The sequence below is a fragment of the Sus scrofa genome, chromosome 4, assembly GCF_054392235.1.
Source record: "Sus scrofa isolate SSC_HxYL_T2T_F1_AM1 chromosome 4, Sscrofa_HxYL_maternal_Yorkshire_Landrace_v2.0, whole genome shotgun sequence".
Classification (NCBI taxonomy): Eukaryota; Metazoa; Chordata; class Mammalia; order Artiodactyla; family Suidae; genus Sus; species Sus scrofa.
This window is the reverse complement of record NC_139386.1, coordinates 4,529,098-4,553,959: the sequence shown is the minus strand read 5'-3', so window position 1 is coordinate 4,553,959 and position 24,862 is coordinate 4,529,098. Positions and strand designations below refer to the sequence as shown.

Sequence of the window (24,862 nt, the reverse complement as noted above, 5' to 3'; positions counted from 1 at the left end):
TGAGCAAGACCAGGGATCGAACCAGCATCTTCATGGATACTGGTCAGATTTATTGCCACTGCACCACGATGGGAATTCCAGATGTGCCGTTTTGAAACGTCTTGCTATCAGGGATGATTTCAGACAAGCCTTAGTCAATAACTGAAGGTCAATATACAATTCAGATGAGGTACAGTATGAATAACTATGGTTACAAATCCATATGTCAGATGCTTTCTGAAGGAAGATCACGTGTCTCAGTCTCTTTAGTGCTGCTGCTAATGAACTGGTCATTCCATCTGGGATCATACAGGTAAAATGCCAAAATTCAGAGTCCCTCCTCAAAAAGTAGAAGCAGCTATAGTTTAATTGTACCTTTAAGAAGGACTCTGTCAATTCTGTTTTTGAGAGATCTGGGCATAGGTTTTTATGCTCCGTGGTTTGGGCACTGGGCCCCCCACAAATATTGATCTTTCAGACACCTTTTTATCAGAGCTACACAGGCAGCCTTCCTTGCCAATAAATTCACTTTCCTTTGACACTGACTGACAGACTGAATGGCAAGAGCAAGTAGGAAGAGGAGGAGGAGGAGAGAGAAACCAGCATTGTCTGGTCTTTGTCAACCCAGGGCTTATGTTCAAATGCACTCCAGTTTGGGTTTTCCGCTTGGCAGGAAAAAAAAATTACAGAACCTTTCGTCATTGATCCAAAAATTTCCTATGACCTGTCCTCCCCACTATCACCCCTGCCCGAGAAAAAAAAAATAATAAGACAAAAGGATCAAATGCATAAACACGTACGAAGAGAAAAAAGCATACTCACCCTCTCTGAAAGAGATCCACATTATAAAACTTATGTAGCTCTACAGAAAACTCCACCGTTCCTTGTACTTCAGACATGATCTTTTTGGTTCATTACCTAAAAAACAAGAGGGGAAGTAACAGCTCGAGATCACATCCGCCAAACACAGAGAGCCCGGGGCTTCTACCACGGGGAGCCCGATAGCACTGACTTCGGTGGGCAGGAGTATCTGAGCAATTATCTGACCCAAGCGACAATGACGTGTCCCCTGGATACCCTCACTCAGGAGTTTCTTTTCTAGGAAAGACACGGCGAGACGAAGTGACTCGCAGGATGTCACACAGCTCTTGGGAACTGGGACCTGGACCCAGACATTTTAGCTCCAAAGCTGAGCTGTTTCTGCTGCTGTTGTCGAGGTGTAGGAGTTGCTTGTGTATTTCGGAGATTGGGACCTTGTCAGCTGCACCCTTTGAAAACATGTTCTCCCATTCTGTGGGTTGTCGTTTCGATTTTTAACGGTTTCTTTGCTATGCAAAAGCTTTTGAGTTTAATTAGGTCCCATTGGTTTATTTTTGTTTTTAATTGTCATTATTCTAGGAGGTGGAGAACAGACCTGTGGTTGCCAAGGGGGAGGGGAGGGAGGGGGAGGGAGGGGGAGGTTGGTGTTAGCAGATGCAAACCCTTCCATTTACACTGGATAAGCAATGGGGTCCTACTGTACAGCACAGGGAACTCTATCCAATCTCTTAGGTTAGAACATGATGGAAGATAATAGGAGAAAAAGAATATATATATATACGACTGGGTCACTATGCTGCAGAAATTTACATCATGCTGTAAATCAATGATCCTTTCATACAAACTGAGAAAATAACAAAGCTGGGCTAGTCCCCTGCGCTTCCTTATCCGCCAGTACCCGAAGCCAACAGCATCTCAGCTGCAAGCACATACCTCCTGACAGCAAAGCAAAGCCCCCTCCTCCCTGTCTACCTGTACGACCTTGAGCACGTCACTGAACTCCTCCCATGCTCAGTTTCCTCATCTGTAACAGGAGGACTGGTAACAGCATGTAAGTGTGGAGGACAGGAAGATTCAATCAATCTGTCACACGGGACCCTCCACGCAGTCCCTGACACGTAAGCACACAGTTAGCGGTAGGTACTATGAATAATGACTAATGGTAACGAAGCTGGTTCTCCTCATTACTATAAACACAGCCCCTCAAGAGCGAGGGTGCCTGGAGCGGCAAGGACAAAAGTGTCTCTACCGAGCAGGGAAAGGAGAGGGAATGGGTGCCATCGCCAAGCAGACACTGAACCCAACTTGACAGGTTGTTAATTTTCCACGCCAGGAGATCCTGGGCCAATAACAAGGTTGGACGGCGGGAGTTCCCATCATGGCTCAGCGGAAACGAATCTGACGAGCATCCATGAGGACACAGCTTCATCCCTGGCCTCGCTCAGTGGGTTAAGGATCCGGCGCTGCCATGAGCTGTGGTGTAGGTCGCAGATGCGGCTAGGATCTGGCGTTACTGTGGCTGTGGTGTAGGTTGGCAGCTATAGCTCCGATTCGACCTCTATCCTGAGAACTTCCATATGCCGCAGGTGCAGCCCTAAAAAGACAACCACAGCAAAAAGAGAAGGTTGGATAGGAAAGATGAAAGGGAACAAAATTAAAATATTCCCAGTCTAGGAGGAGAAACACACTGACAGGGAGACTCGAGGCAGGCTGGATGTCCTGAGGATACGCGATCATCTAGATACCGAGCATTTGGAGGAAGGAAAAGAAACCGACTTTTATTGAGCATTTACTATATTCTTGGTACTCCCTAAAGTATTGTATGTAAGCTGTCCAATTCATTCCGGGAAGAATCTGGCCCCATAGTGCAGAGAAGGAAAAGGATCCGGATGTCTCTATGACTAATAGAGAGAGCCCTTTGTGACTCTAGAAAGTTCTAGTGGTGGCCTTTGGTAAGCAGCCTCAGTTTACCGTCCTAGGTAATGAGACAAGCTACCCAGGCAGAAGGTACAAAGGGATTATCTACAACTGAGCAGGTTCTGGGGAAGCTAGAAGGTTCTCAACAGGTAGTAGCTGGCATGGTCTTGGGGACAGGGGGAGGATAAGACAGGAAGAGGGAAGGTGAGAGGGGTTTGATCTCTCCCAGCTGGCAAGCGTGGCTGGTACTTGGATGTCCCTTCAAAGCCCCTCTTCTTTCTGGCCCCCCGAGACGCCTCGAGGACCAGACCACCATCGCTGGAGCTCAGAGCCCGATCTCCCCATGGCTGAGGGGTCATGCCAGGCCAGGTCCCAAGAATAAGAGTACAAGGGATTAACTTGGCCTTAACAGCATCTCGGCTCCAGCAAGGGTGCCACCCTGGAAAACATTTCTGAAGACGCAGAATTCCGCATGCCTGATGAAAACGCAACAGATCCTAGACCCAGCCTCTATACAGGCTGCAGGGGGACATTTCAAGCGGATAAGCCTGGAAAGGCCTGACGAAGAGAAAGTGCTGAAAACCTATTTCCCTAATGGGAGAGCCATGCAGGCGCGCCCTGGTCCTGCCGAATGCATCAGAGTCTGTCAAGGTCGGAACGCGCCTCTCCGCTTCAAGTGCAAGGCATTTCCAGTAACAGCCCAGTGGAGGGGCCAGCAGTAAAGCCACTCGGCTTCATTTCGTTACCACATTCAACAGCACACAGCAGCCAGGGCATCTTCCCCCTCTCTCGGCACCCCACTCCGTGTCCATTCTCAAAATGTGGGAGAGCTGGCAAATCCGCTGCCACCCTTGCTCATGGTTACCCATTCCGTTAACGCCAGACCCTCTCTGATCTCTGATCTCTCTGATCCCCGAAGCAGCTTAGAGGGGAACAGCAGGGGAGCGAGAACACACACCAACACCCACGTGCTAATCACCGCCTGGGGCTTCTCCCCAACATCTCCCGAGGGAGGCATTCACACAGAGCAGCAGGCACGCCACGCGAAGGCAGAACACTGACCCAGGAGCCCACAGTTCTGCTTTTCCAGCGCTAGTCCTTTCCTGCAGAAAGGCTGAGACAGTGTTTGAGGGGGATGCATGTTTAGAAGCAAAAATAATGCATAGAGGAAACGCTATGGTTTTCTCCCAAGATGCTCTGTGCCATCCTTGCTCGTTCAGGGCAAACAGGAAGCAATCCCAGGACGTGGAGCTGCAAACACAGATTCTTGGTGGGACGCTGCCTTTTTCTTTTTAACACCGTGTGATGCATTATAACCAAACACTCAGTTGTTCAACGAGGGCCATGCGCTCACATTTAAAACATCGGTTTAAAACTCTACATCGGTTCCGCTGGTCACCGTACTAGGTCCCCTTTGTCGGAGGTGCAGGAATCCCAAACCCCTGGCTTTGGTCTCAACCCTGTCCCTCATCTCTCTAAGGACTAGCGAGCTGCGGGCCCCGGTGTTAGAGCAGAGACTAGACAGACCGCAGTGCCGTCTGTCACTACAGGGTGAGCCCCGGGAGATCCGGTAGCGTTTGCAACGGTGGTCCCCGGGCCAGCGGCACCAGCATGACACACGCACAGGACAGAAACGTGGCACACACTCAACACACCCAACACACACACACACATCACACGCACACGCCTGGTACAGACCCAGGTGCACACACGCACATACACACAGAGCACTCATCGCACACACAGGATGCCCCTGGCACATGACCAGGACACACTCAACACCCACATCACGACACATCCCAGCCACAAAACACCACCCACACGACACACACACATCACACCCACACAGTTGGTACAGACACACACACACACAGACACCTCCACACTGGCTTCCTACTACAAAAGGTTCTAAGACCCCATCATCCCCAGGCGGGCCGCGCTGAGCTTTGACAAGGAACACATCCTAAGTCCGAGCGCGGAGGGAGAGGCAGGTGGTGGTGTCAGGGAACGTGTCACCTGGCAGGTCCCCTCGCCTCTCTGAGCCTGGACTCCCGATCGGGGAGTGCGTACCCAGGAGAGTGCTACGAAGGGGTAACTAACCAGAGAGGTTCTGTAAAGTATTACATCGTTTTCATGGCCACCAAGGTCTTATTAAAGGAGGAAGAGAAATTATTTCTGGAAACACAAGCATGGTCTTTATTCTTCCTTAACCAAGAGATGGTTAGGTCCCCAGAATGCAGCGGCCGTGTCTGTGCGTGGGTTTCTGAGTCCCCAAGGCAGAGGTTCACCCACGGGCGTGGCGTTAATGACCACGGCATCGTGAGGGTGGGAGAGGGGCCAGGGTCTCTGTTCTAACACCGGGGCCCGCAGCTCTCTGCCCAGTCATGGGGCCAGACGACCAGGACCCTCCACTCCTTACCCCGGACGCAGCTTCAGTGACACCAAAGGTGTGCAGGACACCGCCAGCCCTCAGCTGTCCGAGCTCAGTGGGGCATCCTCTCTCCTCCTGCCCCTGCCCTGCTCTGAACATGAGCCCGAAATCATACGCTGAAAACCCCCAAAGTGAAGCTACCGGGAGGTGGAGCCCTTGGGCGGTTCCTAGGGGATAAGGATGGCGCCCCCGTGAAAGGGGTCAGCGCCCTTACGAACAAGCCCCGGAGGCGCTCCCTTCCCCCGCTGCCCCGCGAGAACCTAAGACGTCTGCCGCCTGGGAGGGGCCCTCACCGGACCGTGCGGGCACCGTGCGCATCTCAGCAATAAATGTCTGTAGTGTTTTGTTACAGCTTCCGTAACGAAGGAAGACACCCCCAAAGACAGTTAGTTGTCAAATCTCACTGTCTGGGGCTCCTAGAATCCAAGCCCGTCTCTCCATCTCCAAAGTCACCACCCTAACAGGCGGGGTCCCCACCCCCCAGGCACAGAGCCTTAGCCCCCGCACCAGGTCACAGCTGAGCCTGATCCACTGTCCCCGTTCTTGTCTCTCGAGACCTCCCCAGGGCCCAGTGTCTCCAGGGTGCAGGGCGGGAGGTCGGGCACTGAGGCGGCACCGAGCATTAAAGAGAATCACGTGTGTGAAGAGCTTCAGTCATTTCCTGACAGGTCATCAATCACTCATCAGCGGAAGCAGGGCGTCTTTTTATTTCTGCCTTCAGCACTCTTGGCAGAAATTCAAAAGGCCCCTCGTGCAATCCAGACCCCACGCACTAGTCCTCTCTCCGGTGTTTCAGAGGTTCTGGGGTCCCTGGAGGCCTGGACTCCAGGTCCGTTAAGGTGGAATGACCGCACTTTTCACTGCGATGTTTCTAAAGTGTTTCCTGAGTTATTTACATTTTCGAAAATGTTTCCGAACATCCCCAGGAGCCTCTGAGGAAATGTGTTAAAAATATTAAGGCTATTTTGGAGAAAGACTGTGGTGCCGATACTCATTAGATGCTGCTTGGAAACAAATCCTTTGACAAACACGTCTTCTTTAAAATGTAATCTTTCTTTTAAAACATCCATCTTCAAAGTGTGTGGCCTTTGAAAGATTAAATGAAAAAAGGCGTGTTGATCTTAATTCTCATCCGCCTTGACTTTATGAAAAGGGCATGCAGTTACTGCGCTCAAAAGATTATAAGTCAGAGCATCACAGGAAGGTTCACGAAAGGAGCCTCTGATGCTGCAGAACAGAAATTGAGGCCAGAGCAGCGTGGCCAGGGCACAAGCCAGCAAGTTCCTGGGGGAGCCCCAGGGGCCAGAAGTGCCCTATCAGATTGTGCTGCCTCCTGGGCTCTGAGAGAAGCAGAAGTGGCCTCGGACCACAGGTAAATGCGATCACAGATGCCTTTTCCTCCGGCACACTTTTCTCCAGACAGGTATTCTAGGAAGGGCGGTAACTCCAGGTCTCTGCCAGGTCCCTGTGGTCAGAATCAGCTCCAAGTTCAAGGAAAAGGGTCTCCTTAGGAAGAAGGATGAGCATCTCTTCATTGAAGCTGGAGTGTCCCACTAGCAGGAAGGCTGTGGGGGAACTCTAAGAGCCCCCCATCTGCCTTAGAGCCCCGAGCCTGGGCTTGGCCTCTGAATGGGGCCTTGGACCAGCCCCGGAGCCTCTCTGGGCCTCCGTGTTCCCGTCTGGAAGCTGGGCTAGCACCTCCCTTTCAAGGCCCGATTGCTGAGGGTTAAAGGGGCAGCCTCTCGTGGCGGTTCAATTCTTCACCACACGGGGATCAGGGTCAAGCACACGGACCTGCCCGCAGCCCCTGGGGCCAGGGACAACAGTGCCATCAGACGACACAGGCCAGAAAGGAAAGAGCCAGGTCACAAGCGTGGTCCACGGGGATAGAAGCCATGACACGAAGGTGCCCAGAAAAGGCACAAAGGCCCAGGGGTGAAGGCCGTGGCCCAGCACGTGACCCCAGCATCAGCCCCTCAGAGCTGTAGGACCTCAGGGAAGGCCTTGGGCTCCCTGTGCCTCAGTTTCCCCAACTGAAAATTGCCTTGGAGCCTGGCACACGATACCCGGTTAATACGCATGGCGTTATGATGAGGACGGATGCCCGAAAGCACCATTTTATGTTTCTTTTTCGGCTGCCCCGCGACACGTGGAGTTCCCAGGCCAGGGATCAACCTGTGCCAGAGCTGTGGCAAAGGCAGATCCTGAACCCACGGCGCCGGGCAAGGGGTTAAACCCCCGTCCCTGATGCTGCAGGGACATCATTGAACCCTAAAAACAATCTTGTGGGGACAGCAGGAAAGAAATGACAGCCCCCTTTCGCCAAGGAGCTGCTGTGCCCCCAGCAGGCCGTGAACTTCCCCAGGGCCTCCCAGTGGGCAGGGGGCAGAAGGAAGGCCAGCGTTCGCCCACACACCACAGCAAATGCAACCAAGCCCAGCCACTTGGCCCCGAGGTGAAAAAGTTCTATTCTTTCCCTCAGTACAGAAACCAAAATGGGCTGCGCATGTTTGTGTATCTTTGTTTCGTGCCTAAAAACAGTGGCAACAGAAGCAAATCACACGACGCACGTCCCTGTTTTCCCTGGGGGTTCTGTGCTGCTCTTAGACCACATCTTAAAACGCAGGCATGAAGGCACCGAAGGAGTCACAGACTCGAACTCAGGCAGAGCCTTCAAGCCACAAAAGCAAGGCAGCCCCAGCACAGAGCCTTCCGCCTTCCCGCTGAGCTGGCGGCACTCACCCAGAGTTGAGCGTGTGACCAGAGAGGCTGGCAATTCATCCCTCTTCTCACCTACTGAAATGCAAGCACACAAAGGGGCACCGAAGTGTGCGCACGTGTGCGCACACACACACACACACACACACACACACAATGCATGTTGTGAGCTGACCTCTTAGAGAGACAACACAGAATCTGCCAAACGCGGGTCACACGCTGACCGCTTTACCCACAAGCTGGGTGACCTTAAATCAGGTTGTGTCCTCCCAGTCTCTCCATGTCTGAAACCCTATGAAAGTAGCATCTACTTTGCAGGGATTTTTTCTTTTTTCTTTTTTTTTTTTCCCCAGATTGACACTCATGGACATGTTTCTAGCAACATTATAGGTACTCAAAAAACAATGGCTCATATTAGACTAACTAACAATAACACGAGGAGTCTACACATAGCAAAGACACGCTTAGCAGTTCACCCTGGAGGGTCGGGGAGCCAGTGGGAGCCAGTGGGAGAACCTGGGCTGAGCGAGCAGCCAAAGCACTGAGGCACTAGGGAAAGACCTGGGTGGTGTCTAGAGCCAGATATCAGGAGCCAGGGCTTGGGGGTGTTCGGGTCACAGACAAAGGTCCTGGGTTCAAGGTCAAGCTCCTGACTCTCTGGGTCCTGGGGGAAGCAGAAGCTGCATCTCCCCTCCTGGAAGGCAATTTCCATTCGCGGAGGTGGGAGACGTTCCGTGCAATGACAGGTAACTCCGGGTGGAGATAACGGACAGTCCTCCTCGAAAGAGCGCCCTCAGCTGCAGAGTCCTCCCCAGAAGCAGAGGAAGGGATCCCTGCTTTGGGAACCAGCCTGGAGCCGAGTCCCCTATGTGCCCTACAGTCTATGCATACGAGCCTGTGCGCATGATGGTTCTATGTGCCTGATGAAGTTTCAAGAGCATTCTGTTGGTAGAGTGGCAGTCCCCCCCAACTCGAGTTGTGTCATGTGAAGATACTGGCTGGTTTGGCCCCAGTGGCTTCTTTGTCTAACACATGGAAATCCAGGGAGCACTACCTCACAGTCCAAGCGCAGGGACTCGGTGCGCTACGCGATTGTCCCACCTGCCCTCATCACTGATGCAGGCGAGACATGCGAGGCCCCGAGAGGGAAGCGGGTGCCTCCCCGACCCCAGGATGGTGCCCTCAGGGCCTCTGCCTCCCGATTCCCGGCCCAGTGGTCTCTGCATTCCCCGTGGTCAAAGTCTGCACATCCGTGATCTCATCTGGTCCTTGAAGGTGGCCCAGAGGGACAAAAGCAGGCGCAGCATCCTGAGAAGTGGGTGAGACAGAGATTCATCAGGGTCTCAGAAAGGCGGACCTCATGGGAAGCTCCAAGCTCCCCTGGCTCAGCCACCTCATGGAGGGACTGAGGACACAGAACATCTGGGTGGCTCTGGGACTCTCTCCGTGACCAGAGCCACCTGAGGGAAGAGCCACGAAGGACCTGGGATATCCACTCCTTAGAGCATGATGCTCTAGAAAGATGGTACAGCCAGACCTGCCTCTGCTACAGGGCAGCCCACACAGCTCCCCAGGAAGCCGTTCCCAAGCGGTCATGTGTCCACCTTCCGAGCAAAAATGCCCCTGGTCACACACATGCCCAAACAGCCCTGAGTGGCCTATGTTCTGGAAGTATACCTGTCTTTTAGGTTACACCGCGAGCTCCTGAAAGTAAGGACAGGAGTTCCCATTGTGGCTCAACAGGTTAAGAACCCCACCTAGAGTCAGCGAGGGTTTGAGTTCGATCCCTGGCCTCGGCCAGTGGATGAAGAACCCGGAATTGCTGTGCACTGTGGTGTGGGTCGCAGATGTGGCTCAGATCCCAGGTGGCTGTGGCTGTGGTGCAGCTCTGATTCAACCCCTAGCCTGGGAACTTCCATATACGGCAGGTGCAGCTGTAAAAAGAAAAACCAATAAAATAAAGGAAGGACAGCTACTGACTTTAGAAAGAAAAAATCCGGCAGAGAAGAGCATGCCAAAACATGTGTGGGACAAATGAGAGAAATAATGAAATAATAAACAAATGCAAGAGAAACTCACATATGCATGAACGAAAGAATGAATGAATGGATTACTCTTCTTTCCAAGCAAGTGTCTCTGAACCCTAGGCACCAGCCCCGACGTAGGACTTTAGACTGAAATAGCTCTCCCTCTCTCGGGTGGACGCGAGGCTGAGTTCCTTCTGTCCTCGCACTGTCTATAGAGGGAAATGAAGACAGCAGAACCCAACCTGTGCGAGGGGATCCCAGACAGAAGCCAGCGTTGGAGAAGGATGTAGTCACTGATGGCAGTGCCACAGCGAAGGAGGACCCGGTTTATCGTTCCTGAAGCCACAGTGTAAACAGGAGAGGAGGTGACAGCAAGCTGCAAGGCTCGCGCCAAAGGAGTCAAGGCTGGCATTTCAGACGTGCTATCTGTTTGTGCCCCCGCTGCAGAGCTTTGGGACCCGGTTTTGCCTGCATCTGTTGTCAGCTTCCCAAGGACAGCGATGACTCAGCCTGCGTCTGTGTTCCCACACAGCCCACCCAGGAGGTCTGCGAGCCCCCGCTCTCCACCTTCTCACACACAGACGGCCACCCTCCTCCCGGCCACCCTTTCAGCCAAAATAGACAGGGCAGCACTTGGAAAGGATGTTTTCTGAAGCCTTCTGGGAGCCAGCAGCAAGGGGAGAACCTGCCGGCCTGTGCTCTACTTCTGTAAAGCAGACGCTGCACGCTCCCCCTTCTCTGGGACCCCGGGTACCCCCAGGGCCAGATGCAGCCCAGCAGGTAAGGGCTCTCTTGTGGCATCAGCTGGTGGCTCCCTACTCACAGTGCCACGCGAGCCGTGGGGCTTAGGAAGCCCGACTCCACATTTATACAGAAAACTGAGCCGCCAGAGAACGCTGAGGTGCAGCTAGGTGCAGGGGGCAGCAACGTCTGGTGCCAACCTCACAGCCACGAACCTGTCCCTGTATTAGTTCCTGGTTTTGTGCTTCTTCTCTGACCCTCAATGTCATCGTCTATGAACTGAGGGGCTTGCGATGCCTTCTTAGGAGGGTTAGTGTGAGAAATGGAAGAATTTATATGTAAGTACCTAGTCTGATATCCAGCATACAGAAAACACTCAAAGTAGCTGCTCCTGTGATTAACATTTTTTTATAATGACAAGCACCTAATGAACTGTAATTGAGAAATAATATGCTTCTTGTTCAAGGTAAGAAATACCCTCCCTTCAAATGAAAAGAGGGGCATTCATTCCATAGCTAACACTGCCTTGAAAACTCGCCCTGCGTGCATGATCCAGCAAAAGTTACCCCAAGACGGGGGAGAGGGATCCATGAGGCGATCTAGTGGACAGAGAGGATGGGAAAACGGGAGATGTGGGCATTATTCTGGCATGGATGCGTCCACTGTCAACGGGCAGACAGAATCACAGGCTGGGCAAAATTAACTCATGAGAATGACCATCCAGAGTGAGTCCATTCCTGAGAGTTCCCCTTGTGTTCACAGGGTTAAGAACCCAACATAGTAACAATGAGGATGCGGGTTCGATCCCCAGCCTCGCTCAGTGGTTTAAGATCCAGCATTGCCGTGAGCTGCAGTGTAGGTCCTAGATGCGGCTGGGACCCTGCATTGCCATGGCTATGGCATAGGCTGGCAGCTAACGCTCTGATTCAACCCTTCGCCTGGGGACTCTTAAAGAGTGAGTCCACTCCTTTCAACCATGAAAATGCCCCTTTTGCACTGTCATCTACTGACCCAGGTGTCAGTGAGGCCAACCACCACCTCCAGCTCCGGCATAAACAATTCCTTAGGCTCAGACTCAGGGCCCTGAAACCCAGAGGTACCCAGAGTCCATTCTGCCACTGGGATCCTCCATTCATGGCATATAAGAGCCTCGAAAGCCAGCCAGGCTTTGGGTCAGATCCCAGACCCAAGGCCTGCTTCCCTGTAACCTCAAGCCTGGTGGCTTAACATTATTCCAGCTGCAAAAAGCCATGTGTCTAGTAGGAGAAGCAGGGATGGTCACGAGACATACACGCAGGTGACCCAGAGCAGGAATTCACACTAGCATTCGCATTCTGGCTGGGGGGACCCCGTGTTTCTAATTTTCCCATCTGTTCATACCGTTCACTGACACACCTGAGGAAGGGCTATGTCAGAGCAAAGAAAGAAAGGCACAGAAGCAAAGCTTTTGGAACCCCAAGATAATGAGGCTCCCCATCTACTTCATCTTTAAAACTCAACGTGGGGGAAGGAGGAGGGAGTGGGATGGACGGGGCATTTGGGGTTAGCACATGCAACTTTTCCATGTAGAATGGATAAGCAATGAGGTCCTGCTGTCCAGCACAGGGAGCTGTAGCCAGTCTCTTGGGATAGAACATGATGGAAGATAATATAAGAAAGGACGTGTATGTGCATATATGCACACACACACACAGACACACACACACACACACATATACATTCCCAAAATGTGTGTGTGTGTGTGTGCGTATACACATATATACAATGACTGGTCACTTTGCTGTACAGCAGAAATTGCCACAGTATTGTAAATCAACTACACTTTAAAATGTTAAAAAAATTAAAACAGTAAAATTCAATGTGACGTCATCAACATAATTTTTTTCGTGGGAGGAAATGGCCATGAAGGAAAAAGCAACCTCAGCGATCTAATCTCTGTGTGATTCTTTTCGAAATACACATTTTTGTTTTTTGGAAGGTCGTAGGTATATTTGTTGGTCTGTGTCTTCCATCCGTTAAGCCTCCCACCAAAACTTTCTAGCCGGAGTTCCCTGGTGGTCTAGTGGTTAGGATTTTGCACTTTTACCACTATGGCCCAGGTTCAATACGATAGTTGGAGTATCAACCAGTCTATGGAACCCTTGACTTGTTTAACTGGCAAAGGTTAAACTGGCAAAGCCTTCCGGACTCCTAGGTTGCTGTATTCCCAGGGAGCAGCAAAGGCCTTGACCCAGAGGCAGCTCACTGTACATAGCTGCTGATGAGCTAAAGGTTAAAAGTCTGCTACGCCCTGAAAAAAGTACAGGACTTTGGAGTTGAAGGTCAAGATAGGGTATATTTAAAACAAAAAGGGTAGGGAGGAGTCAGGGGAGGGAGCAAAACTTCTGGAACAACTATGATGCTGCCTACTTCCTCATTTCATATCCTTTAACCTTTAAGGCCAAATGCAACAAATCATTATAAAAATGCCCATGGGTTTTTTTTGTTGTTTTTTTTTTCCTGGGATGAAACTGATGTGACCGAAGGCAGCTGCAGCTACCTAAGACCACAGACCTAACAGGTGTCAGGATGGTACTACAACAGCACCGGTGGTGCTACGAGTCCTCAGCCAGGGAGAAGGGGATGAGAAGCATCTTGAAAAACGGGAATCAGAGCTATGCTGGGGACATGGGGAGACAGGGAGTGAGGCTGGAAGGCAGGACCCAAAGGAAAAAAAAAATACAAGACCTTTCAGGTGTGATAGAGAACACGCTTGAAATAGAAACCTCCACGCCGGCTCGGATATTCATCTTTATAAAATGACAATGACAACCTATTTTTTGGCATGCATTAATCATGAGTTCACGCTTTTTATTTACTTATTTAAATAAAAAAAACCAAGTTTCCTTTTATAAACACCTCAGCAACACCTGCTCAGACCTCCCCTTTTTGGTCATGATGAGCCCACTGGTTCATTCAATCATTCCACAAATACTGATACGAATACAGGGCTCGTATGTGTCAGCCATGACACGAGGTGCCAGGGAGACGTGAAGGCCTAAGTCACGAGTTCAAGAAAGAGAAATAAGACAGCAGATAATTCTCATACAATATACAGAGAGGGGAACCACACAAGAAGCCTGTCACCGGACCGTGAAGGTGGCCCACCACTGCCTCATGTGTGTGAGAGGTTGAGGGGGCAGGAGACTGCCTCACAGCACCCACGTCCTGAGCACGTGTGACATGCAAATGCCAGGGTCAACATCACCCCTTAACCGGACACATTTAACAAAGTGTCAGCTGACACTCGAGAATGAAGGACAAGTCGTAAACAGTTCACACAAATATTACGGTTGCACAGACTAGGCGAGCGTTGCAGAGCTGGCCGAGTCCAGCTGAACAGGCGACATCAGCACCAGACTCCTGACATCCTGCCCCGAAGGGCCTTTCACAGCTGGGCTCAGGCCTCGGGCCTCGGGTCAGTACCTCTGGTCCAGCCTCCCACAGCCACCAGCCCCCAACACTGCTCTGGCTCTGTGGATCAGCGACAAGGAAGGCTGTCCGTCCAGGAGCAGCGCTTTGGGGAGAGAAAGAGAGAGAGGAAGATGCAGTCTTGGATACGTCTGCCTCTCCACCCCTCTGTCCTCCCCCTTCTCTTATTTGCTCTCCCCGCCGCCCAGCAGCAGGAGGGCAGAGATGAAATGGGTGACACTGCCAAGGTGATGCTCCTCCGAGTCCCCCCTTAGACTGACCAGGTTGCACCTGAAAGCTGCCGCCCGGGAGGCTCCTCCCGTTTTCTGGAGCTCAGGCTTCATGCCAGACCCAGGAGGGCTCTCTGAAGCTGTGATCCCAGTTAATGCTAAACAGGCTCCTGTGGGGCTATGCTGTTATGGCCCCATTCCTCAGAGCGGGTAACTGAGGCTCCGGGGTGCCACGACTTACCCAGTGTCAAAGAGAAAGGGATGGAGCCGTGAACCACACCCACTCATGCCTCCGGTACCTTTCCCCAAAGTCCTAAGGTACCTCCCCATGCTGTCTCCCTGCCTCCTCCACCCAGACACCAGAAGGTCGATTAATACAGAAATCAACTCACACAGTTCCTTTGCTATAAGCCCCCACTGGCTTCCCTTCACCCTTTAAATAAAAGCAAGTCCCGCCAAAGATGTACAAATAGCCAACAAGCACATGTACAAGGCTCAACATCATCCGTCAGTAGGGAAACGAAAATCATGGACTTGGAGAAGAGACTTGTGGTTGCCTGATGGGAGGGGGAGGGAGTGGGAGGGATCGGGAGCTTGGGCTTATCAGACACAACTTAGAATAGATTTACAAGGAGATCCTGCTGAATAGCATTGAGAACTATGTCTAGATACTCATGTTGCAACAGAAGAAAGGGTAGGGGAAAAAACGTAATTGTAATGTATACATGTAAGGATAACCTGATCCCCTTGCTGTACAGTGGGAAAATAAAAAATAAAAATTAACAAATAAACAGTTTTGACTGTGCATTTTTTGAAAAAAAAAAAGAACTACAGTGAGACACCATCCACCATCCATTAGGATGGCTATAACAAGCAAATAACTAAATAAAGGGGGAAAAGCACCGGCAATAATTTGGAGAAACTGAAGCCCATGTACCTCGCTGGTGGGAATATAAAATGAAACCATCATGGAGGAAAATAGTTGGGCAGTTCCGTCAGAGATAACACAGAATTAGCAGATGAACCAGCAATCCCGCTCCTGGGTACATACCCCCAAAACTGACCGTGAATGTTCACAGAGGAATTATTCACAATAACCAAAAGGTGGAAATGAACTAAATTCCCATCAGTGAATGAATGGGCAGACAAACATGATACATCCATACAATGGAATATTATTCAGTCATAAAGAGGACTGCAGTACTGACATAGACAGCAACATGGACAAACCATAAAGGAGTACACGAAGTGAAAAAGGGCAGACACAAAAGCCCCCCTTCCCCATATTATATAATTCTGGTCTGATATTCTTGTGCGCACTAATGAGAAATTCAGAGAGTGAGAATGTGTGCTGAGCACTGCAATGGTCCAGGGTGCAGAGAGGACCAGAGGAGAGGGAGAGGCAGGGGGGAGGCGGCCATGTGCAGATCTGCCTTTTCCTTTCCGTCTCCTTCCCCAGCACGTGCAGCAGTACTGAAGCAGAGCTAAGCACTGGGGATGTCCGAGCAGTAACGTGGAAACCCTGCCCCTCAGAAGTTTGCACTTTGAGGAGGAAGACAGGGGAGCAACTGTCCGGATCACGATGACACTGTAAGTGCGACCCAAGGAAACAGAGGTTTCTGGGCACAGTGGGGAAGGACCACCGTGACTTTCCAAGGATCCAGACACTCCATCAGGGATTTGGAAGGATGGGAAGGAGCTTGGGGGCAGCAGAAGACCCCTCCAAAACCACAGAGCCACCAGCCCCCAAGTCACCACCCCACCTCCCGCCCTGCACACCTGCAAGCCCCCTTCTCTCCCGGCTGATCTTCTTTCTGGTCTGGGATCCACACGTATTTGTGAAATGCTGGTTGACCAGGTCCCTTCCCGCGGGTGGCTCACTGCCCGTGACATCATCCCTCCCCATCTTATAGATGAAGACCAAGAGGTGGGACCCACCCCAAAACGGGCCTCCCTCCCCCACTCCCCTTCAATCCCTCTCAAACTGCCACAGTCACAGAGACCCCACTGATTTCCGGAACATTCAAGTCAGTTCATCATTCTCACCTCCCTCTGCACAAACTCTTCCTCTGCCATGACCTAAACTTCCGCCTCCCACTCCTCCCTCCAGTAGAACTCACATGCCAGCTGCCCTTTGAAACCCAGCAGGCTAGTGGACAAGCCCTCAGACCCTGTCCTGCTCTGGTCAGATCCCCTCCTACTCATTACTGCTGTACTATGTGACTATAAGAGCCAGTATTTACTGAGCACTCCCATTGTAAGGTGTGTCTGTGATGGATTTGAACCCTCCCAACAGCCCCGATGTGGTAAATACGACTATGATTATTCCCATTTTACAGATGAGGCACAGATAGGTTAAGCAACTTGCCGAATGGTCACATGGCTACATCAAAAGTAAAATTGGCATGCGCATCAAGGCAGCATGGCTGTGGTCCCAGCTCCTTGCTGTGCCTCCAGCAGGCTGAGCTATTTGGCCCAGCGCCTGGCCCAGGAGGCGGTGCTGGGTACGTGGTGGAGAGGACCGGATGTTAACACATTCATCGAAAGGAGCTGGACCACGTGTGCAAGGATCTGAGTTCCTTGCATAAACATACATTCAAATACAGTTTGGAATGTATGCATCTCATTTGAATAAATATGTGCTTCCCCGGAGTTCCCCTCGTGGTGCAGCAGAAACAAATCCAATTAGGAACCATGAGGTTGCAGGTTCGATCCCTGGCCTCGCTCAGTGGTGGATTAAGGATCTGGTGTTGCCATGAGCTGGAGGTCACAGATTGGGCTCAGATGCTGCATTGCTGTGGCTGTGGTGTAGACCAGTAGCTGTAGCTCCGATTGGACCCCTAGCCTGGGAATCTCCATATGCCCTAAAAGACAAAAAGCAAAAAAATAAAATAAAATAAAAAATAAATGCCTTCCCTGTCTTCAAAATAGTCTTTGCAAACTGCTCTTTCCTCTTCTGGCCCTAGCCCAGGAATTTTCCTACCCATTCTGGCCTCTCCTCCCGGAAATTCCTATACCCCCGGCCTGCTTCAGGGAACTCTAGAGGCCAGAAGACCAAGTGGCAGTTTGCTAAGTGCGAAGACATTAGCTAAGTAGAGTAATTCACACTAAAGTGTGAATGAAGCCAGTGCTAGAGGGGAGCAGGAAGGAAAGTGCATTTTAAAGCGGGAGCTGAAAAACTCCTGTGTTTGAGCGCCTCATCCTTCTGGAACTCAGGGTCAGCCTCTCCACCTCTCCCACCTTCTCCTCAAAGCCCCAGAGTCTGTGGTCCAATGGAACGGGACTTTCTGAGCCCAAAGAGGAAAAGAACAGTGTCTTGGCCACTTTTCAGCTCTGTGACCTTGGACAAGTAACCCAGCAGCATCTGAGCTTCTAAGTTCTCATCTGTAAAATGGGTCTGGAGGGAATCAGATGAGCCCAAGACAGTCCGGGCACAAGCAGGAGACAGGAGGCTGTGTTGTGACAAGAGTCTTCCTTCAGCCAACCTCTCCGCCCTTCTTTTCCCCTTTCTAGTCTCTGGAAAGGATTTAGAAACTACCTCCCAGGCTATATTCTGAATATTCTTCTTTTTTTTTTCTTTTTCTTTTTTTTCCTTTCTTTCTTTTAATGGCTGCCCCCACCACACATGGAAGTTCCCAGGCCAGGGATTGAATCCAAGCCCCAGCTGCGACCTTCACCACAGCTGCAGCAACACTGGATCCTTTAACCCACTGTGCCCCGGGGTGGGAATCGAACCCGTGCTGCTGCAGTGACCCAAGCGGCTGCAATTGGAGTCTTAACCCACTGGGCCACAGCAGGAACTCCTGAAAACATTCTTTAATAGGTGTTTCTTCCCCCAAGAATCTCTTGGTCAAATAAATTTGGGAATCACCAGATTATGCAAGGTTAATCCTTGACATTGAAAGATTTCTCAAAAGCTTTAACATGGGAGTTCCCGTCGTGGCGCAGTGGTTAACGAATCCGACGAGGAACCATGAGGTTGCGGGTTCGGTCCCTGCCCTTGCTCAGTGGGTTAACGATCCGGCGTTGCCGTGAGCTGTGGTGTAGGTTGCAGACGCGGCTCGGATCCCACGTTGCTGTGGCTCTGGCGTAGGCCAGTGGCTACAGCTCCGATTCAACCCCTAGCCTGGGAACCTCCATATGCCGCGGGAGCGGCCCAAGAAATAGCAACAACAACAACAACAACAACAAAAGACAAAAAGTCAAAAAAAAAAAAAAAAAAAGCTTTAACATACCATAACTGGTGCCTGCAGATCTACAAGACGGAGAACTATGACACTTTTTGTCAGAAAAAAATATATATGCATTTTAAGACTGTGGTGTGTGCCATCAACATCGTTATCTACCAACCATGAACTTACTTCCTGAAACTTAGCTTACAGCCTGGAGGGCAGATTCACTCACAGAAAATCCTTTTTTACCTGAAAGGATTAATTGCGACTTCAGTGTAGGGACCTCTGCCTGAGAGTGGAGCCTCAGTGGGTGGCCCCACGCTGCACCTTCCAGGCGGTTTACTTTCTGGCCCCCACTGAGCACACGTCCAGCATCTCCCCTTATCTCACCCCCATCCTTTGTTCCTTCTGTGCCTCCGATGTCCTGGGGAGCAGGGCAGAGTGGGTGGACAAAGAGACAGAATGACACAAGAGCCAAAGTTCTAATCAAAGACTCACATGACCCATATTGAAACCCAGCATCTTCCATGAGCACACCTGTGCCTGTGACTCAACCAGGTATTTATTCCACAGCTGCCATGCGCCAGAAACCTAGCGATCTAGCTACCCCATCATCTCAATCTCCCATCAGTTCTGGATGTGGTGACATCATGATGCCCACTTCACAGATGAGAGAGCAGAGGCTCTGGGAGGCTAAGGAACTTCCCCTTCATCAGAGAAGAAAGTTGGAGCGGGTTGCCTTGGAGACTGTCCTCCTTTGGTGCCCCAGCCGTGTCCTTGGCCTTGACCTTGGCCTGGGCTCTCACTCAACCCCAGAGCAGTCCCGTGAGGGTCAGTGTTCCAGTTTTTCTCATGAGGTCACAGGTTCAGGGGCAAACAAATGCCTCTGATTGATAGAGACAGGTTCCAATTCAGGTCTGTACAAGTGCAAACAGCAGTGCCTGCATGAGGCCGATGGCTGTGTGCACGAGGAAGCTGGTGTCAGGAAATTTCCTAAGCGATGGGGGCAGGGGCACATACAGCCATTTAAGGCAAGTCATTTGATCGCCTGGGTGCAATTAGGTCACTGTGTCCCTTCTCGAGACCTTCCTTTTCCTCCATGTCTCTGCCCTTCTCCATCCCACTCGGTTTAAGCCACCCCTGCCCATCCTGCAGGACATCCCTGATATGGTAAGTTACGGCCTCTGCCTTCTCTGGGCGCCCATGTCTGTGACAGAAACATGCCCTGAGCTCCCAAGTGCTACTTATCTAATAAGACCGCAGTCAGTTACACTCGTTACATTTAATTGTCCACTCACACTACAAATTGGCCTGCAAAGCCCTGCATTCTCTCTCCTCTCTAGCCCTTCTCCTGGTCTCTGGGCCTTTGGAGGACTTCCCCACAGAACCAGCAGCCCCCCAAATAGAGGAGTCTGGTGGGGAGGGGAGAGGCCACACCTGCTGGGTTAGCAGGAAGGTCTTCTGGTTTGCCTCGCAGATGTGCTCCACTCCCAGGCGTAGCCAGAGAAGAGCCTGGAAAGCCCAAGGAGCTCTAGGGGAGGGGGCAGGGAAGCGAGGGTGGAACACACCTGAATTTGCATCCAGGCTCTGCCCTTCACCACCTGGGTGGCCTTGGGGCCCTCACCCGACCCCTCCAAGATTCGGCCCTATTAGACTGCAGGGTTTGGATCTGAGCAGGGATGAGACAGAATCTCTCATCTTCCCAGGTCCCAGGTGGGTCTCCCTGGGCACAGGTCTCATTTGCTCAACAAACATTCATTGAGCACACATCATGTGCCAAATCATCGGCTTGCCACTTGGCATTCCAACACGAAAGAGAATCGTTGGTCCTCGCACTTTGTGGGAAGAAAGCAGGAAAAGTCTGGCTCATAGAGACCTTGGTTTTAACCACTCTGCTGCTTAACCAAGACACAAGATTACGCAGGTCATTTAATTTTGTGGCACCTCATTTTCACTCTCTGCAAAAGGAGAATAAGAGTCACCTTTTTCCATATGTCTGTGATGATGAAAATAATATATGCCAAATCCCTACCACCATCTTTGGGTCACAGCCAGTGCTCAACAAATCGAGGCAGTTACTGTACTGATATCCCACCAACAGGACTCAGGGCATCTGAGCTGCAGTACCAGCATCCCTGGTATAAATTCATGGCATTTCTTTTCCTGTTTATGGACCTCAGGTTACTGCCTGTGCAATCAGAGGGTGGCTCTGCTTCCTGAGAAAGACTATGGGCTTTGGGGTCAGACTTGCACCAGAAGGCCAGCTCTGCCCCTCACTGGCAGTGTGGCCTTGGGCTATGGGACCCCTGAGCGCTCCTTTCACGGCCCTCTAAGTCCTCTGTGTCCATCAGGAAAGCACACTGGCCAGTGTGTGGCAGGCGCTTTTATGCCATTATCATTTAGAGTGAACAAAGGAAAGGAAGTGACAGAAAGATAAGACTGACAGCCACTGCCCAGCTTTGCTATAAAGACCACATGAACCAGCATCCCCGCACTCTCAACTATGTTCAAGTTTCATCCGACCTTCTGAGACCCCAGGAGGCGGGGCTGGGAAGGGGAGGAGGAAAAGGGGACTTGAGCAGGAAGAGGTTCACCATGTCCTTCCCCCTCAGCATCCACCACAAGCCCTAGGACACCGTGAGTGAAGAGCCATAAACAGAAGGCTACAATGCATGCGTTTATTTTTTCAAGCCTCACGGCAACTTTGTGCATGACCTTGACTGTGCTTGGGGGAAACAGGGGACCAAGGCCAAAGGGCTTTTTCCCTACAAGCTTTCCACTGCCTCCACCTCACCACACATGGGAAACCTCATCCAGAGCTGCAGGGGCACCGACTCCACTCGCTCTGTCTCCCCACCCAGAGAGCATCTGCAGGAGTCCGAGCAAAACAGGAGCCTGTCCAGTTGCCCTCTCCCTGGACCTATCCCGGGCCAGCACAGACTTCTGCTCCAAAGGACATGCATGTCCCTCACATTTATCTGTAGTATGGACATGGCTCATTCAGTTACATAACGAGAGGATCCAAGGAAACCAATTAACCATGTATAAAAAGGGGTTTCCTGGGCTAACCTGCCCCAGATCCCAGCTGACTCGTGCCTGAGCTGGGGTGTGCAGACCTCCAGTTTGGAGAGCAGTGTGGATAATCGCCTAACCAGGGAATTACCACCCCCCATTCCTGCACTGCCCCAAATCAGTGAGATGCTTCTTAGATTCAGATTTCACAGACATTTGTGATTCTAGGTGGGCTCCGCTCTGTGATAGATGAAAGGTTTCTGAGAACTCTGCAGCCAAACAGCCTACATGCAAAGACCCCCCAACAGGATGATGCTGGAAGACCAGACCCAAAGGGTCACACGTACCATATGATTCCATTCGTAGGAAATGTCCAGAACATGCCCAGAGACAGTAGGGGGAGGTTTCCAGGGACCATGGAGAGGGGTGCTGGTGAGGGATGCAAAATGAGCCTGCATGTCCTTTTAAGGGTGATGACAATGTTTGGGAAGGAGAAAAAGGTGGTAGCTGCACACCTCTGTGAATTCAGCTGAATGTCGCTGAATTCTCACTTCAAGTAGGGAAGTTTATGTTATGTGAAATTCACCTCAATTTAAAAAAGTCTCCAATATCGCACTTGCTTGCATCATGCTATCTGCTACCCAACAGCTCAGTAAAAATGACTTCCTTCCGAAAAAAAAAAATAACTCGTACGATTTTCTCACGTCTTAGCTCCGCCTGCCCCTCCTGGCTTCCACTTCTTAGTTTAGATTCCACAAATTCAGTCATCTTCTCCTGCAGGACAGAGCTTCAAGAATTTGACGTCAGAGCTTGTGTCCGAAAACACTGTCCTTTGAGGATGGCGCATGCGGGGACCTTTCAGCCCCAGGCATGTCACCCGTTGCCCACGGTGGCCCCAAGGCTCCTAGCAGGAGCCCGTCTGGAGCAGCCTGGACATCCAGGGCAGCGACCTCCCTGTCCTCGACACTGCATCTATTCTCACAGCTAAGGAAGCGCACCCCAGCCTGCGGGGTCTTTGCCCATCCTTGGCCTGGGCACCTGGGCTGTGGAGCCCTGTGGAGCCTCCGCCTGCTCCTCCCCCTCAGCTCCGGACCCTGAAGACTCAGGGGGAGCTCCCCAGACTCAGCTCTTCAAGGACTGTGTGACACTGGCTGAGCTGTGTCACCCCTTCCATAAAACAGGGACGGTGCCGCCATCCAGCACCAACGGGAGCTGCCAGCAGCCAAGGCACACACCCTCCAGAGGGTGGGCTCCTTGGGGCCAAGCAGGTCAAAGGGCCCCGTGAGAGAGGAGGGCCTGATTGGATTTTCAAGGCTCTGAGAAGCATCTGGAGCCAACAGGATACTGCTCAAAACAGTAGTTCTTTGATGAGTGATGTCCCATTCAGGCTGCTCAACTCACATGTGTAAACCTCACCACCTTCCCCCCACCCCCGCCGACCTCAGGTAACAAGGAATAGGTGCTCATAGCACACGCAACAGAGAGCCATGGGTTTTTTGTTTTTTATTAGAAAATCAGTCAAGTTCAGTGACCCCAGAGGGAGGGGTCCAGTGCATGAACCCTCAGCCCCAAGCTCGGGGTGCGGGGTGGAGGCTTGATTTGGGGATGATGAGGGTGGGGTGGGAGAGGAGGTGGCAGAGGGAGCAGAGAATGGATGGAGAACATTTCCCAGAGCAGGGGTCTTGCTTTCATTACAAGGCAGCCCATTAACAGAACTGTTTCAAGACTGTGATGAAAAGCTTTCCGAGGCAGCCCTGGAAAACGGGCTCTTGAGACGTCAAGGCTCAGAACCCAAGAAAAAGTAGTGAAAATGCCTTGTGCTCCATCCACACACCCCTACCTGGCCCTGCCTCCAGCCTCCGGTCCCCTAAGACGCCATCTGGTAAATTCTTTGACAGACTCCTGCTCAAAGACTGACTAGGAGAACAGCCGGTGCCTTGTTCCTGGCCGTTGAACCCAGGTTTCTCTGGAATGTGGACTTCATGTGTTCTGGAAGCATAACAGTGCTTGGCTGAGATTCTGCTTGAGGTCAAAAGGAGGCTGATGCTGGAGCCAGAGCCACTCCTCAGACACCCCAGCTCAGGTGGAACTCGGTGAAACGCCCGTGTCCCAGACCGGGAGACCAAAAAGGCAAATCACACAGCACAATGCTGACCAGCAGTTCTGGAGGGGCTGGGGAAGAGGACGCAGTGCCAGGGGTCAGAGAGCGGGTGGCAAACTTGAAGCCCAGCCATTTCCAGAAGGGCAATGTGTCTCCCCAGTTGGTCCTGGTCTTACCTGCCGCCCACCACCTTTGGATGGAAGTGGGAGGAAGGGGAGAACAAGAGGAGGAGGACCGGGAGAGATGAGTCAGAGAAGGCGGGTCACACGCCTGCTCTTCCAGCAGCATCCCAAGTGCGGAAGGAGCTGCCAGGTGCAACCCGAGGAATCCCCTCTGCTTCCTCAGCTCATTGCTGCTCTGCCCTCGTTGAAACCCATCCGGCCAGGGAACTTTCTACCTTCCAGGGGCGTCAGGACCGCCTTCTCCCTGGGCCACCCCGAGCCTCACTCCACACTCACAGGAACTGACTCCTTTCCGTAATCTTAGACACCGCCACATCCCGTATTCTCATATGCCCAGGACGTGGGTCCATGTTCCCAGAAGCTGTGATGTTTGGGAAATGCTGTCTCAGATAAAGAACTGAAACACTGGCTATTTGCAGTTCATGGTCTAAAATTTGGTGGTTTGGCAGAAACAGAACCATCAAGCATGTCAACACCTCCAATGGGATTTCACAGTGTGTGTGCTTAGCGAGCAACTTGGAAATTTAGGAAACTCACAAAATGTTTGAGATGCAAAGGAAAGGCCCCTAGGGCTCACCTAGTTGAGCTTTTTCTTGTTGCTGTTGTTGTTTTACAAATCTATGAGTCTGGACACTCTTTCATATGGGATGTTCATTGGTGCTGTATCAAAAGAGGTTTCCATAAGCTTAGGAGAGGCTAGGTTAAGCAGATGTCAAGGCTGCAGGACTTCTCAGAGCCTTTGATAGGATAGCTTCCCCTATAACCCACCAAGCAAATCTAGTACAGGGTATCTCTCTACCTTCCCTGATTGTGAAATTCTCATTTTGTGGGTTATCACCCGGACTGAGAGGCTACAGACCACTCTTTGAGAAAAGCTAATATAATCAACTCCCCTCCTATTAAAGACACGGAGACTCACTTACCAGCTCTGCAACCTTGAGCATTGAAACTTCTGGAACTGTGGTTTCCTCCTTCGAATTGCCACCTACAGCTACAGACCAAAGATGAATAACTACAAAACCAGGGGCCAGCACACAGGAGGCACACGGAACTCACGTCGCCCTTTCTTCCCCGAGTGAGAGC

The 24,862-nt window shown here is 51.5% G+C and overlaps 1 protein-coding gene across 9 annotated transcripts in view; it reads right to left on the bottom strand.

Moving 5' to 3' along the window:
* Window positions 1-24,862, bottom strand: part of FAM135B (family with sequence similarity 135 member B) — a 292,392-nt gene that overhangs the window by 174,839 nt on the left and 92,691 nt on the right. For all 9 annotated transcript variants that reach the window (XM_085021007.1, XM_085021010.1, XM_085021009.1 and 6 more), the window contains exon 2: window positions 802-897. In XM_085021007.1, the coding sequence (XP_084877133.1) occupies window positions 802-878 (77 nt within the window). In that variant the 5' untranslated portion in view covers window positions 879-897. The remainder of the gene's footprint in view (window positions 1-801; window positions 898-24,862) is intronic.